This window comes from Trachymyrmex septentrionalis, unplaced genomic scaffold (assembly GCF_001594115.1).
Source record: "Trachymyrmex septentrionalis isolate Tsep2-gDNA-1 unplaced genomic scaffold, Tsep1.0 scaffold5, whole genome shotgun sequence".
NCBI classification, from domain to species: Eukaryota; Metazoa; Arthropoda; class Insecta; order Hymenoptera; family Formicidae; genus Trachymyrmex; species Trachymyrmex septentrionalis.
The window spans coordinates 1,458,851-1,476,495 of NW_017305672.1; the positions used below are offsets into that span (position 1 = coordinate 1,458,851).

The 17,645-nt window shown below is 33.5% G+C and overlaps 1 protein-coding gene across 4 annotated transcripts in view; it reads right to left on the reverse strand.

Moving 5' to 3' along the window:
- The window catches only part of LOC108751575 (tyrosine-protein kinase PR2), a 350,659-nt gene that overhangs the window by 229,168 nt on the left and 103,846 nt on the right, over window positions 1-17,645 (reverse strand). For 3 of the 4 annotated variants that reach the window (XM_018491812.1, XM_018491815.1, XM_018491814.1), the window contains one exon: window positions 8,848-10,434. In XM_018491812.1, the coding sequence (XP_018347314.1) occupies window positions 8,848-10,434 (1,587 nt within the window). The remainder of the gene's footprint in view (window positions 1-8,847; window positions 10,435-17,645) is intronic. The other variant, XM_018491813.1, reaches the window with a different exon arrangement.

A 17,645-nucleotide genomic window follows, 5' to 3' on the forward strand; every position in this document is an offset into this window, starting at 1 on the left:
TCACATTATATTATACACTCTTTTCATGACCTTCACCTTTACAATACCAACATACTATAAATAAAATAAGTATATTATTTGTTTATGTAAAAATTATTATATTTGTGTATTTTTACATATAAATTCTGTATTGTTTTTATGTATCTTTTATATTGTGTCAGTATATATTACTCTGTATTGTATTTTTTCAGATAATTATCGAAATTTATATTTATTATATTTTATATTTTATTAAGTACATATCTGCCATGTGTAAATACAATATGTAGAAATATAATAAGTATAAATGTAAATAATGTTACAATTCCACGATTAAATTTTTCAGAAAAAGAGGTGATAACATCGTGTACTTTCGATAGTACACAAGATCATTGTTATAAACAAATTATTAAAAATTAATTGTTGAGAAAAAGTGACTACACCAATCAATTGTATGAAAAAATTATTAAAGAAACATGTATAACTCTTTCTTAAATTGTTCTTTGTTTATGTAAAAAATATTTATTTATAACAATTAATTGCAAAATTGATTTTTGCAACATGTCTTTTATGCCGTTATACAGAACATAAAAAACTACAACTTTTATGTAAACACTTTTGGAAATACCTCATAGTTTAAGATATTTAAGAAAAACGATATAATTCATTATTTTTAGAGGAGGTGTTTCATTCCCTAAACTTCGAGATAAGCACAAAAAATATGGATCTATTATTTTTGTTATGCTCTATTACATATCAACTATTAAATTAAATTAAATTAAATTAAATATTCAAAGTTCATTAAAAATCAGTAAGAATCAGTTCCTATGGTTCCTTTGTTAGTACACTGCAAAACGATTCAACTTTAATAATCTTGTAACAGAATTTCTTAACAGGTAAGGAATAAGCGCACTTCTGCCGAGAAATTTCATACAATATCATAAATTCTTAATTTTTATAAAGTAATATAATACTATTAGCTCACAAATATTAGTGACTCACAAAATATTAGTGACTCACATCTAGATGTATCGCTCTAATTGAATTAAAGATAAATAAAATTTTAACTTCAATTTGACAGACACCGTAAGTTTAAATTTAGGAACAACGAGTCGATTCCACCAAGCCATTGTCAAAAATACATTCAACGTCTCTTGTTACACATATCTGACATATCATACGTAGGCTGCTGGAAAAGTTTCTGCAAACAATATGAAAAAAAAAACAATATGTAAAATTCGATAAATGGCTTTATTGTTTTTCGAAATATTCGTCTTTAAGATCGATACATTTTTGCATACGCTCGAATCAATTTTCGAAGCATTTTTTCCACTCTAAGGCTGTAACCTCAGAAATCAGTGTACGAAATGTTTCAACAGCTGCTTCAGACTCAAATCGCTCACCACGCATCTTATTTTTAATGTTTGGGAACAAAAAGAAGTCATTAGGTGATAAATCAGGTGAATACGGACAATGAGTCATCAATTCGACATTATTACTGGATAAAAAACCATTGACATGCTGTGTGACAGCTGGCGTTGTCATAATGAAGGATGATGCGACGATTTCGGTTTGTTCTACGCAATTCATTTATGGCAAACAAATTGTTGTATACCAATCAGTATTTATAGTCCTTCGATTCTCTAAAGCCACGGTTGTCACATGTCCGGTATAACCGAAGAAACAAGCAATCATTTGCTTGGCAGCACTGCGTAAACGAACTTTTGTTGGTTTCGGTTCATTTTGAAATACCTAAACAGTAGATTGTTGTTTACTTTCGGGCTCATACGAATAGATCCATGTTTCGTCCCCAATAACGATGTTATAGACCAAATTTGACCGACCTCGGTTGAATTTCTTGAGCATTTCTTTGCTCCATTTAACACAAGCCTGTTTTTGAGCTTCGGTCAAATTGTGTGGGATCCAACGACTGCAAAGTTTCCGTACGCTCAAGTGATCATGCAAAATCGTATGTATTGGTTTCATGTCAATGCCTAAGGATGCCTGAATCTCGCGGTATGTTATATGCCGGTTTCGCTCAATCATTTCACGCACAGCATCAACATTAGTAGTAACAACAAACGTGGATGGACGACCTTCACGGAATTTATCACTAAGAAAGGTACGTCCACGCTGAAATTCGGCAAACCAATTATAAACAGTCCTATTGGATAGTGCTTCATCCCCAAAAGCTAAATGAAGTCGATCGATGCATTCTTTCGGAGTTAGATTACATTTGTAATCGTAAAAAATCATTGCCCGAAAATTTTCACGCGAAATTTCCATTTTCTTACAAAATAACTTCTTTTAAAATACTATGCAAACAAAACTATTTGGCTTGGATACAAACTATCATTGAATTATAGGTTAAAAACGTCTAATTTTACGGATATAATAGTAGCAGAACGTTGGTGCCACTGGAAATACTAGATTGCAGAAACTTTTCCAGCAGCCTACGTATTAGATCAATCGAAAAGTTCCATCCGTTTTTTTGTAAAAAGTATAGTTTTATTTAAAAAACATGAAAAAGTATCTCAATTAAAATATTATCCATCGTTAGTGATGACTTTTCCCATCTTTCGGGCAGTAAGCGAATTCCGCGGCAAAAGAATGACTCATCTTTGGGGGGTATTCACTCAGAGACCCATTTTTCAAACGTCTTCATAAGAATTGAAGTGTTCCTCTGCAAGTGCCATCGATCGAAACAAGTAATAGTCGGGGCACAGTCTGGTGAATAAGCCGCATGGGGTAGCACTTCCTAGCGAAGTGCTTCTAACGTTTCCTTGACAAGTTTTATGACGAAAGGCCGAGCGTTGTTATGAAGCAATATCACTTTATGCTGTCTCATTTCATATTCTGGTCGTTTTCCATGCGATGCTCGGCTTAAACGGATAATTTGTTCTCAGTAGAGATCCCCTGTGACTGTTTGACCAGATCATTTCAACAGCTCGTGCTGTACACTACACCCTTATGATCCCATCAAATACATACTCGAAGCATTGCCTTCTTTCCGTGGATATTCCGCTTTGGCGTCGATGGTTGGCCTGGATCGCAAATGGTTTTTCAGTGTTTGGGATTATTGAAATAAATCCACTTTTCATCGTCAGTTACAATTCGGTGCAAAAACCCCTTTCTTGTTGCCTAGCAAGCAGAATTTCGCAGATGATTTTTCGCCTTTCTCTTGGCTTCAGTTCATATGGGACCCATTTTTCTTCCTTGAGATCTTTCTCAAAACGATCGGAAATAACAGATTTAGCACAATTTAAAGCTTCTGCAAGTTGTTTTTGCGTTTGAGATGGGTCTTCATCCACCAATGACTGCAATTCTTCGTCTACAAATGCTCTTGGTCGTCCAGAACGCCCTTTGTCCTCCATATCAAAATCACCACTTTTAAAGCGTCGAAGCCATTCTCTGCATGTTTTATGGGAAGAAGCACTATCACCATAAACTTCTACAAGCATTCGATGAGCTTCAGCTACAATTTTCTTCCATTTGAAGCAAAAGATTAACACTTCGCGTAAATGACGCTTATTTGGCTCAAATGTCAACATTTTCGATGCAGTAAAAAGCAATGTTATTGATGCAAACGTATACTTTTATATACTGAATTTTATTGACAGATGGTAAAACTAAAAAATTAAGCTTGGTTTAGACATTAGAGTTATCGACAGTTCTAGCTAGAGCTACTCGCCGCTAAATGGACGGAACTTTCCGATTGACCTAATACATATCACATTTAGTCATTTGACATTACAATAACGCTAAGTTTCAGAATACATCTAAATAATGCGCTATGTTTAAGAAAAAACTGTACACAGTTACCCCAAGTCTAATTAGAGTTTTACACATTTTAAAATAAATATGCATCTTTATAAGATTAGAATCTTTTATTTTAGAGCATATATGAGAAACACAATAAGTACTAGAAATTTAAAATGCCTACGGTCGAAGCTAAATCTTTATTATATTATATATAGCTTTAAATAATTCAATCTTGAATTATTAATATACACTATATATGTACTTGCATATTGTGATTTTTTCGAATTGCCATTATTGCGAAGAATATTATTAAGACCTCGGTAGTCTAATGGCTTAGGACGCTCGTACGGAATACAAAAGATTCGGGTTTAAGTCCTGGCCGAGATAATATTTTTCGCAATAAATTCATTAACAGTTGCAATATATCAACATCTTTATAATACAATATGATGCTTGATGATAGCATCAAATTATTAAAATTGCTTGTCAATTTATTTCTTGTTATTATTAGAGTAGTTTCAATTGCGTTTATAAGTACGGAAAAACAATTCGGCATGCAATTCGAAAAGATTACAATATGGTACTCGTATATATGCAAATACATATATAGTGTATATTAGTAATTCAAGATTGAATTATTTAAAGCAATGGAGATCCAGCTTCGACAGTAATAGGTATTTTAAATTTCTAGTTTAAGATTAAATATGCAAGTTCTAATAGATTAAAAAAAAATTTATTGTTAATGACATTAATAATGACTTTGTGTTAAGTCGAAATTGTTGTTTATAAATTGCATGTAATTGTTTGGTCTGTAGCTCTTTTTTGTACTCTTGAATTTTAATCTTAGAAATCACTCAACGTTTTGAGAATGTCGCAAGAATATCTCTAGGATAAAGTGTGCTGTATGAGAACTTCGTCATAAAAAAAAAACAGAGTTTATATCTAACATCAGTAATTATAACATTAGATGTTATGACTTCGGCTTAAACAAAGCCGTGTAAATATTGTCAATGAAGGTGGGATAACCGTGGCGCACCGCGTAGAATGGGAAAAAACGGCACACCGAGATTCGGATCTGGTCATTACTGAAAGGTCTCACGTGTATGATTGCATCCAAACGTACATTGAATGCTTTCCATTTGATGACACAAGTCGACACAAACGTTGTTCTATCCTTGTTGACATTCAGAGAGTGACAAAGATAGAACGATACTTGTGTCATAAAATAAATAAAAAATACCCATTATTATTCGTTAAAGTAAAAATTCTATCCCCTCCTCTCTCCCACCCTCCCCTCTCTCTCTCTCTCTCTCTCTCTCTCTCTCTCTCTCTCTCTCTGTGCGCGTGCGTGCGTGCGTATTCATGTGTAAGTATAAGTGTGTGTACTGTGACGTGACAATTTTTGTCCGTCACTTCTGCAATAATTCTTCGGGAATCTTGCATCCTCCCGATTCAGAGGGCGAGCGCCAAAGCGGACGCGCGTGCGAGTGCACACGCGAGCGTGCGCTGATCATTCGTTTAGTTTATTTATTTGTTAAGAACTTATTTTTTTGAAGTTAGTCTCGCTTTTAGATCTAGTATCACTGATGGACCGTGCTCGATGGCTGGATTATTGTTTTTATAATCTTGTCTCACCCATCATCGAAAGAAGAAAGACCACTACACAGAGAAAGACGGAAATACTATAATACATGGTGGAAGGGATTGATGGTGTGCTCAGTTTGGGCAAACCACGCCTCTTTTGCGAGTATCGTTCGTGGAAGCATCGTTCATTGACCCAGGCCTGCCAACTACGAAGAAACAAATAATCTCTAAGGATTCCACCGAGCTATACGTTGGTATAAATATTGTTGGTACAGATTATACTTATTTATTTATTTATATTATTTAAAAAATTCGGAATTTTTTAAATTTCTGTATTATTTTATAACTGTTTAAAAAATATGTCAAATTTATTTTATATAAATCTTACATACAATATTTCAGAATTCATATAATTAATATATATATATATAAAAAATTCTATAAAAAAGTATAGATATTTTAAGTATATATTTGTAAAATGTGTTTCAATTCCTATTATAGATCCTACTCACTCGAACGCATTAAAGTGAGTAGGAATTAGAGTAGAAGCGAATATACGTTGATAGTACTAGGTAGTACATGATAAAAAGAAACTGAACCTACATGATGTGCGACAACAACTAAAGTTAGCTAAATTGGGACTATAAACGATCACCGAACAAGTGAGAGAGCAGAAAATTAGGGAGAGACGCCTTGCAAACTGAGCATACCATGTAATCTTTCTATCATGTCATAATAGACTAGGAGCCTTACTCGGACACGCATGTCATATAATTTCGTATATTTTTGTAATGCGCCGTTTTGAGCTTTGCTGTATCGTACACAAATTATAGAAAAGAACTGTAGAAGGAGAAAGCTCCAGATACGCTGGGTGACTAAGGTAATATCAGTCGGAGATAAGGACACCTCGCACAGAGCAAGTAGCGGAGCTGTCCAGAGCTTTCCGAGCCAACCCGAATAGCTAGGAGGTTGCAGACAACATGTCCTTTCAAATTATGTTACGCGCCTTAAAGCGTTACAAGGATTTGCAGCCCGCGAAACTCTATGCGATTCGCAGGGCCGCGTGATTGATAAGGGCCAATCGATGCGGGACATGGCCCCAATTAAAAGGGGATCGAACGACCTGCTTAAATTCGCGGAGAACTTCTGGCCGGCACTCCTATTTTGACCAACAAAAACTGTGAGAAGATGATCTCCTAGGATTATTGGTTATCGAAAACAAAGCCTAAGATGATCGTTTCGAGAATATTGGAAGATACGAAGAATCATTGGGTGAGACGAACATTGCTGAATTTGTAAAGCTGCTAATCATGGAGTTTATGGCGTTGGATGAATCATGCGTGAAAACTCGAGAAATTTCGAGCGGCCGAATGGCTGCCGTGTAAGTTAGCAAGTTACGAGCCACATGTCATCCGCCCGAACATCCTTTCTATTCGAGAGAAATACTAATTGCCTATTAACGCTCGACCCTTGCCACAGTTACTTCACATTATTTCATTTATGTATTGATCAGTAGAGACTTTCGTTGATTGCGATATCACAATAACTGTAAAATCCGTGCTAGAAATCCGTTCCGATTCGCGACGACGTAATTTATTCTGATAACTTCATTATTTTGACAGTGTGCGATCACTTTATGTACCAGCGATAAACTTTATTCCGCGCTTGGTTGACGAAATATTCGCCTTTCTTTTGTGATCTTTCGAAGAGCAGAGATGTATCGAGATCTAATACGATTACCTAATCGGCATTAATATCGACTCTATTGTTGTTTTTCAAGACCAGGTCATGAAAATCAATTGTAAATCAACATCTTAATATTTATATACTTAATATTTATACACTTGATATTTATTTTCTTGTTAATCTCTGTATTATTCTTGCAGCCTATCTCTCTCATTCTCCGACAATTTTCCTATCTACGTATAACGACCCACCACTATTGCCGTCGCGAATTGTAATTGTGCGTAACTATCGTAAAATAAGCGAAAATTAACGGAAGAGTGGTACGCCCAACTTGTTTTGAGAAAAGCTCTGATATTTTGCAAAAATTCTGTCTGGTTATTGTGTCGTCCCGAGAGAGAATTCATTTGTTTAAGAAATATAATAGAGCACGCGATGAAGTTGTACCATCACTCGTGAGTACGGGCATAGTACATAAAAATAAAGTGTGAATAAAGACTTTTAAAGAGATGAAACAGATTAAATTAAATCTCACGTACGTAACATCACGTTATACCGCCTGATGATGGAGGTCAATTTTGAATCTTTTAGCCGCCATAACTTTAAAGTTTTTGATTATTTGTCCTGGTGACAATTGAAACTTTTGATTAGTGAGCGAGAACCTATCATATCAAAATTTCAGCAAATTTGATCAGGACCTCATTTCCATAAGAAGTATTCTGGGGTCCCTTTCTACTTAAGAACAAATTCTCTGCTTCAAAAAAAAATGTTTTTAAAACAGAAAATTGGTTTTAAAGCAGAGAATTTGTTCTTTTAAATATTATTTATTTCACTAAAACCATATTTTTCAAAACTAATTTTTTAAAATAACTTTAACGAATAATAACTTTTTCAACTTTTTCTTGACAACATATGTCAAGATCATGGTCACTGAGGAAGGCTTTCCTCATTTTTATCTGGAAATAAATAGTTAAAAGAATAGATAGATTACACACTTTTCGAACGCTTCCGGTTGATCGGCACTGCAATAATTTATCATTGTTGAAGTCGTAACAAAGATTTTATAACAACGCACATCGTAACTAGTCGATCGCCGTTGTTATGGCCCTTGTTCATCCACAAGTGCGCGATGCGCTCGCTATCCCTTCACGCATAACATAGATAGCAGATTCATGAACTCGGCCGATACCGCCGATCAACATCTCCTCATTCAAGGTCGCCACTGAAACATTCGGCGTTGTTTCTCATTGCATCGAGAAAACGCCCTATTAGAATAATGCATCGTGAAACGGACTTGGCGTGTATCCACGCTCCCGCAAACCAATCAACGATGCTACGCGTAGCACAGCTGACTGACATCCCGCACCCCACACGTCCCGCGTCCAAGGCATGCCGTCCAAAAGCCGCGCAAAAACGCTGCGTTAGACCGTGTGCCAAAATTCGGTGTAAATACATATATACGCACACATTGTAACCACGAGTTCCGCCAGACACAATAAATATACACATACACAACACACACACGCGCGCGCGCATATATGTATATCGCGCTTGTACCACACATCCTTTTCTCCAAATAAAGATAATTTTATTGTATCTTATTAAATCCAAATTTTCAAATTGCATTTCCTCTCTAGTCTGAATCTCTTTTTGCTTCCTGAACCGAATTACTGACGAGTTAAGTCCATGCAAAAAAGTTAGGTCATTTCAATTTTTATTAAGATTGCAAGAAAGATATTACAATTCGGAAAAGGCCCTATTGTAAATAATTATCTAAATTTTATTTTATAAAATAATTCTGCTTTATAAAAAGATTATTGTAATAAAAGATAAATATACCATGTTTACTTTCAGTTTCTTGTTGTATGCTTCTACTTTCTCTTGTCGATTCCCTATTCATGTCTATGCTTCTTGCATTCTGAGTTGAAATTTTACTAAAATTATCGGTTGCATCTTCCTGCGGTTTGTACGGCGTCACAACTTGACGAGGCAAATGCGGATACTTTCCAAGAAAACTAATATCACCAAAATATGCTCCATCTAAACCTACGTGACCAGTATGCTTGAGATCGCCTTGTGGAGAGGATATCATGTCCGTTCGAATTTTTCTACGTTGCGAGGAGAAAGCATTTTTACCATCTCCTCGTGTAAATTCGCCGAGTTTATTACTAGGTAGATTGGATCCAAGATATGCGATTGTGTGAGCCGGATTAAAAAATCCCGTTTTGCCATTATTTAGGACGCCCTTCCACAAAGTATTACTGCTACCTTTGTCCAAAACTGTGATTATATCGCTCTGTCTGTAAACGAGCTGACCTGGCTCGGTGCTATCTTGGACTGCCTGCACTTGCTCAGGTTTCAGATCGGGTAGTACATTAATCAATTCGGAGAATTTGGGCCTCTTTGAGGGTTCGTGTTGCCAACATTGTTGCATCAAAGTAAAATAGTCTTTTGGACAGCACTCAGGTTGTTCTAATCTCTGAAAATTAGGTTCGTCTATTGCTTCAAGAATTTGATGGCCGGTCAGCGCTGCCCAAGGCTGAAATCCGTAACTAAACATCTCATATAATGTTACTCCATATGCCCAAACATCACTCGCCGTCGTGAACTTCAAATATGATATGCATTCAGGTGCGCACCACGCAATAGGCAGCTTCAAATTAACATTGAAATTCGTTTGATAATAATCTTTACCCACTCCTAAAGCGCGTGATAATCCGAAATCCGATATTTTTACCTTGTTCTTAGAAAACACAAGAATGTTTCTGGCAGCAAGATCACGATGTATCAATCTTTTCGCTTCCAGATATTGCATTCCGTCAGCGATTTGCACAGCAAAATCACACAGCGATAAGACAGGAAAACTAGCGCGCAAACTGGGTTCCTTAAGGCATTCTAGTAATGAGCGCAGTGGAGCTAATTCTGTAACGAGCATCAGCGAGTTCGTATCGAGCACGACGCCATATAGTCTCACAATATGCTCATGATCAATTGCATGCATTATCGCGGCCTCCTTCAAAAATTCTATGGGATTATTCTGCATCCTCTCGCGTGACAGACATTTAATGGCAACTTGTATCCTTTCACCATCATTAGTCCATACTCCTTGCTGTACGACTCCAAATTCACCAGTCCCAAGTTCTTTATTTACAATAATTGCATCAGCCGGAATCATGTGTTTATTGGGAACACGTATTACTGATTGTTTGTTATGTCTTTCTTCTGGTAACATGCCCATAATACCAGAAGGTTGCTCTTCGCGTTTTGGTAGTAGCATTTTCTTAAATTTGGATAAATAATTTTGAGGAAAATGTTTCTGAAAGTATTTCTTTAGACGACGCATCTCTGGCTTGCTCATTCCTATCGCACTCAAATCTTCTTCTGTCACATATTTCAATTGCGCTGTTGTTTGCACCTTCAAGTCCCCTAATTAAAAATGTCTTTGTTATTAAATATATCTTGATAGATATTCAAAGAAGTAATTATAAATACATAAATATTTGAATTAGTGTGCAAAACTATAAATAAAACTATATATAAATTACTTAATACTTTATTTTTTAAAGGAAACAAAAAAGTTTTCTTTAATCCCTTAAGTCTCTATTACGTTACAGACTAAGAAAGCTCCGAGCATCTGCAACGTCTACAGATGTCATGAAATTAATCGTCTTCTTTTAAAAATACTATTAAAAATTGTTTAAAAATATAATTTTTTATTAATAATAATAAAGGACTCTTGATATCAATAAAATATAAATATAATAAAAGGGCATGTAAGAGTCTAATATACAAATTTCATGTTAAAAAACTGAGACATTACAAAATAGAAATCATAACATACTAATCGATTACAATTTTTTAGGAGTATTTAAAATTAAAAATTTTGATTTTCTAAACCAAAATTTGCAAATTCAAAATAATGGCTTTAATATAAAACTTTCAGAATTTTATAAAACAAATAGGTTGAATTCTTTTAATAGCCATATATGCAGGAATATTAAGGAATAAGTGAATTAAATTAAAATTAAAATTTCTAAAATTTATTTTTAAAATACAACGGATTTTTATAAGTTTTTTTTAAACATTAGAAATAAAATTTTTATATACAATAAATCTTCTATAGCATAAATTATACATTTTCCTTTAAAATTCTAAATACAATACAATATATTTTATTGTAAAATGTTTAGTTGCATTTTTAAAATATTATTTGACGTAATTATAAAACATCAAATTCGAAATCCGCAGCGATTTCAAAAACTATAACACATAAAAATGTATGACAAAATGTAATGATATATACTGATATATTAAGAATTTTGTAAAATTTTCCGCCACATTGTATTTATCACCTTAAAATTTATTTATTATGTTAACATCAAATTTATATTTAACAATTTCAAATACATTATTAAACAAAGATGCACGAAATAAGGTCAATACGTTACAATTTTTGAACCATATTAGCATTTTGGACTATGAAGTTCTAATATCAAATTTATATTCAGTCTTGAAAACCCACATAAATTTTCATTTAAATCTATACACAGAAATATCTTCGATATTTTGAAACCGCTTTTACATTTTGAAATCCGACACTCAAAAGATTAACATCATTTTAATTTAAGATTTACGCTATAAAATAAATTTTTAAATTTTAACTGATATACAAATTTCGTATGTTATTATATTTTGATTAATTTCCTTTGATGATAAAATTAATACAAGGTCTAGCAGAAAAACATAACGCTTTTAAAATGACTAACTAATTTGACCAATGATGGGAATATTAAAATCAATCGGGGTAAATATGATGAAAAAACGCAAAGTTGAAATTCAACAACCATTTTCTTAATTTTTATTATTCGTATTTAATTCTTGTACGAATAATTATTTTAAAGCTTCTATTATTAATAGGAAAATATTAGTAATCAAAATTATTTTTTGTTTATGTATAAAAATAAATTTTCTAATCTCCTTCAAAAATTATGTATTACACCATATCGCGGAATAAAATGTGACGGCCTAAAAGATGATTGTGACAATGACGATTATTGAGATATAAATCAAATCTATTTGTAAAAAATGAATAAAAAAACATTAATAATTACAAAATACAAACTATATTCATTTTTATTATTAAAATACAAGGTGCGTCCCAAAATTTTCCGAACTTTTTCAATAGGGATAGGTCGGGTGGCGCCATCTGTGTGTTCGATTGCGCGTTTGAAAGGTACATCCCTACCTGACTTCCAGTGAAAATTTCATGACATTTGGTTCAGTGGAAACGAAGTTATGGCGTCTCAAGTGTCAGTATGTTGTATACATCGGTACGAGAATGAACTTCGAACAAAGAGCCAATATTAAGTTTTGTTTTAAACTTGGTAAAACATTTACCGAAACCCATAATTTGATGAAACAAGTTTATGGTGATAATTGTGTAGCCCGTACCAGTGTTTATGAGTGGTATACGCGATTCAAGAACGGTCGTGAGGACATAAATGACGACGCACATACAGGTCGCCCAAAATCGACAATTAACGAAAATTCCATCGAAGTTGTGCGTAATTTCATCAAGCATGAGCCAAAATCTTCAGTGAGATACATGGAAATGGAATTGAACATCCCCAAATCAACGATTTATCGCATTTTGACCGAACATTTGGGCCTACAAAAAGTCTGTGCACGATTTGTTCCACACAAGTTGACTGACGACCAAAAAATGCTTCGAATTCAACATTCAAAGGACATTATTAAGGAAGCCAAAAAGGACCAAAACTTCCTTTATAGCATTGTTACTGGTGACGAGACGTGGTGTTTTCAATACGATCCAGAAACCAAGCGTCAAAGCGCGGAATGGAAGGCGCGAAACGACCCAAAACCCAAAAAATCGCGTTTTGAGAAGTCAAAAGTGAAGACAATGCTCATTTGTTTTTATGATTCCAAGGGTATTGTGCACAAAGAATTCGTTCCAGCAGGCCAAACAGTTAATGCTGTATTCTATGTAAGCGTTTTGAAGCGTTTGGTGCACCGCATTCGTCGTATTCGGCCAGAATATCGCGAAGAAGGAAGTTGGCGCTTGTTACACGATAATGCGCCATCTCACCGTTCGACACTTGTCACTGATTTTTTGACTAAAAATGACATTTTAACAATCAACCATTCCCCGTATTCACCTGATATGGCACCTTGTGACTTCTACCTATTCGGCAAAATGCATTTGTCCATGAAAGGAAAGCGGTATGTGGACGTAGAAGACATCCAAAGGGCTTGTACCACTATTCTGAAGGACATACCTTTGAACGACATAAAACACTCATTCGAAATGCTTTTAGATCGTGCCAAACGTTGTATTGAGTCCGATGGGGACTACTTTGAATAAACAAATTTGAATTTGAAAAAAAAAGTAAACCGTTGTTGTTTTATTTCAAAAGTTCGGAAAATTTTGGGACGCACCTTGTATATTTGATCAAGAAAACCGAACATGACTTTTTAACATTTAACATTACCTTTTCGTTTTTTTATATATAGGCAAACAAAAATATACAAATACTTATTTCTTATCACAAATAAAACTTTCTTTCTCTTCGGAATATAATTTCGCGACATCTGTAAAATAATTGAATATTTACTAACAATCTTATAATACATAATAAAATTATTTATTTTATATAAGATAACATTAAGAGATAAGGAAAAATAATAAGAAGATACGTTTAAGGTTTCAAAATATAAATAATAAAGAGCATACAGCAACAATAGATGTAAAAGTGAGTCATATATTTAAAATTCACAAATAAATGAATAAGTAGACGTTTCGGTCAAGATTTGACCATCATCAGTACATAAAAGATGACAAATAATAAAAATATTACAAACAAGAAACAATTAACAGTAGTCGGAAGGTGTTACAGTAAATTCAAAGTATTATACATAAAAATTATTGAAAAGAAATACATAAAAATACAAGCGCAAAGTTCGCAAATTAAAATAAGGTGAAATAATATTTTCCCTTCGTTTGTGGTAAAAGTTAAACAGCGTGAAAATAAATCAAGAGAGATGAGTGATATTTTAATTTTATGATACATAAAATACATGCTCTGTTACAATTCCTGTTATCTTAAAGAGCGAAACGCAACTTCGTATAAAAGTACGGAATTTCCCAGTTCATGTATCTGAAAAAATTTTTTAATTCCGACAATTGTTAAAAAAAAAAAATAAATTTTTTTATACAGTTACAAAAGTTTGTTACTTATTCTGATGTCTTAGTTGTGAGTTTTCATGCCATTAGATACGTGAACTGGGAAATTCCGTACTTTTACACAAAATTGCGCTTCGCTCTTGATAACAGGGATTGTAACAGAGCATTGTATCATAAGATTAAAATATCACTCATCTCTCTTGAATTATTTTCACGCTGTTCAACTTTTACCATAAGCGAAAGGAAAACATTATTTCACTTTATTTTAATTTGCGAACTTTGCACTTGTATTTTTATGTATTTCTTTTCAATAATTTTTATGTATTTCGAATTTGATTTTATTGTAACACCTTCCGACTACTGTTAATTGTTTCTTGTTTGTAATATTTTTATTATTTGTCATCTTTTATGTACTGATGATGGTCAAATCTTCTTGACCGAAACGTCTACTTATTCATTTATTTGTGAATTTTAAATATACGACTCACTTTTACATCTATTGTTGCTGTATGCTCTTTATTATTTATATTTTGAAACTTTAAACATATCTTCTTATTATTTTTCCTTATCTCTTAATGTTATCTTATATAAAATAAATAATTTTATTATATATTAATTAATTCGTAGCGTTTTTTTAATGAAAGAACGTTATTTATTTCACATGAACATTAAAAAATACATTAATTAAAGTAACGGTTTCATGCGGTTTTAGCAGTTCGTAGTATATGACACCCTTCTGATCCCACCAAATACAGAGCAGGAGCTTTGAGCCATGGATATTGGGCTTTGCCACTGATGTTGATGGTTCGCCGGGCTTAACCCATGACTTTCTCCGTTTGGGATTGTCGTAGTGGATCCACTTTTCATCTCCAGTCACAATTCGAGCGCTTTTCTTCATGTTAAAGTAATGAAGTAGAACTCCCCGCAAAAACACTTTATCTGGCACAAATTTTGACATATTCAATGAATTATACAGTGTTGTTATTTATGATTTCAAGAAAGGTTATGTACGGCAAATGACGTCCTATGATAGCTGTTTACAATGCATACAGAACTATAGGTAACAACGAAATAGTGTACTGCTTGTGCCATCTCTTGTAAAACGCTACGAATTAATTCCAACACCTATATTATAAGATTTGTTAGTAAATATTCAATTATTTTACTTGACTGAAACGTCTACTTATTTATTTATTTGGGAATTTTAAATATATGACTCACTTTTATATCTATTGTTGTACCTGTATATTCTTTATTATTTATATTTTGTAATTGTTTAGCTACTTTCTAACTATTTTTATTTCTATCTATTTTTACGTTTAAAGTTTGTTATCTTATTTATAACTTCAAAATTGTTACAAATCATTGACATGAAATTAATACTCATTTAATAATAAAAACAGATTATGTATAAATATTATTGTAATATAGTGCTAATTGTCCAAAGTATGATATTTGAATTGTAAAACTTATTAAACAAAGTAACAGGTTCTATCGAAACAAATAAAAGAAAATTAATATCTATAACAACCAAACACAAGATGAAGACGTGTAATAGATTTATTCGAGTAATAGAATAGATGTTTCGATCCTGTATTGCGGATTTTTTTCAATATTAACAAAATTTTAAGTACAAAAAATTATAGAAACGATTTTTATAAATAAACAATTATATGGAATCAATATTAAAAACGGAATCTCTTGATTCTTTATATTTTAATTTATTTACAAGAATTTGATGCTTCCCTCTCTGTTGTCAATATTTATATACAGCTTAACTTTTGGTTTATTTTTATGAGCTCATACAATCAAACGATTGCATCGATTAAAAAACTCTAAATGACTATCATTTAAATAAAAAAAAACATTTGTAATTTATCTATTATTCATTAATTTTAATTTTTTAAATTTCTGTTAGTTCATTTGGAAATTAATACGTTTGGACATAAAACTAATTATATAACGATAATGTTCCTGATGAAAATGTAAAGCTTGTCGAAGCGTCAAAGAAATGTGAACAAAGAATTTTAACGCTTCTTAAACGCTTACACTTTATCGCTTCTAGTGATTCTTAGTAGTTTTAAATATTCATACACGCTCTGCAAACTCTTCCCAAACGCTTCGTAAAGTATGCCCGAAACATATCTATCACATTTCCCATATGTTTAAAATTTTTGTTTTTATGAATATTTTCCAAACGCTCCACAACATTCCGCAAAGAGTGCATGGACTTGCTAAACACTTCATTCATTCCTAGATAGCAAAATGTTAGCAGAATGTCGACAGACTGATAGCAGATTTGATCAGAAGATGTTAGTAGACTGATGTCGCATTTTGCTCCTTTCTGCCGACAGAAATCTATTAACATTCTATGCAAACAGACTAGCAACAGAAATCAAACAGAACCTGCTGACAGAATCTGACAGAACCTGCTGACAGAATCTGACAGCAGATTGCGAGCAGAAACTGAGCAAAGTCTGCTGACATAACTTGATAGCAGATTGGCAGTAGAAATCGAGTAGGATCTGTCATTTTCATTTAAATCGCCCTGGTTTCTTATGAGAAATTTTGCGTACATATATATAAACGATCATATATAATTATACATAATTATATATTAGGAATATAAATAAGTTTCCGCCGTTTTTTATCAAAAATTGGGCATTTATTATGAAAAAACGGTACCTAATGTTTTAGTCGAAGTATTGTCCATCGCTAGCCACTACTTTTTCCCATCTTTCTGGCAGCATACGGATCTGGCCGCGTCGGAAAAACGCTTCATCTTTTGAAGCTATCCACGAATCGACCCAATTTTTGGTATCTTCATATGATGTGAAGTGTTGTTCAGACAGGCCATGCGCCATCGATCGAAATAGGTAGTAATCAGAAGGAGCAATGTCTGGTAAATACAACGAGTGGGGTAAAACTTCCCAATTGAGTGTTTCCAAGTAGGTTTTGACCGGCGCCGCAACATGTGGACGAGCATTATCATGCAGAAGAATAACTTTGTCGTGTCTGGAGTAGTAGCGCGTTTTTCCTTGAGTGCTCGGCTCAATCTCATCAATTGTGTTCGGTAGAGAGCCCCAGTAATGGTTTCGTTCGGTTTGAGCAACTCATAATAAACAATACCTAGCTGATCCCACCAAATACACAACATGAACTTTTTTCCATGAATGTTCGGCTTGGCTGTCGATGTTGAAGCATGACCAGGTGGTCCCCATGATTTCTTCTTCTTTAGGTTATCGTAGTGGATCCATTTTTCATCACCAGTGACTATACGGTGCAAAAAACCCTTTCGTTTATGCCTGGCAAGCAGCATTTCACATGTGAAAAATCGGCGTTCAACGTTTCTCGGCTTCAGTTCATATGGAATCCAATTTCCTTGCTTTTGAATCATTCCCAATGATTTTAAGCGATGTGAAATTGCTGGTTGAGT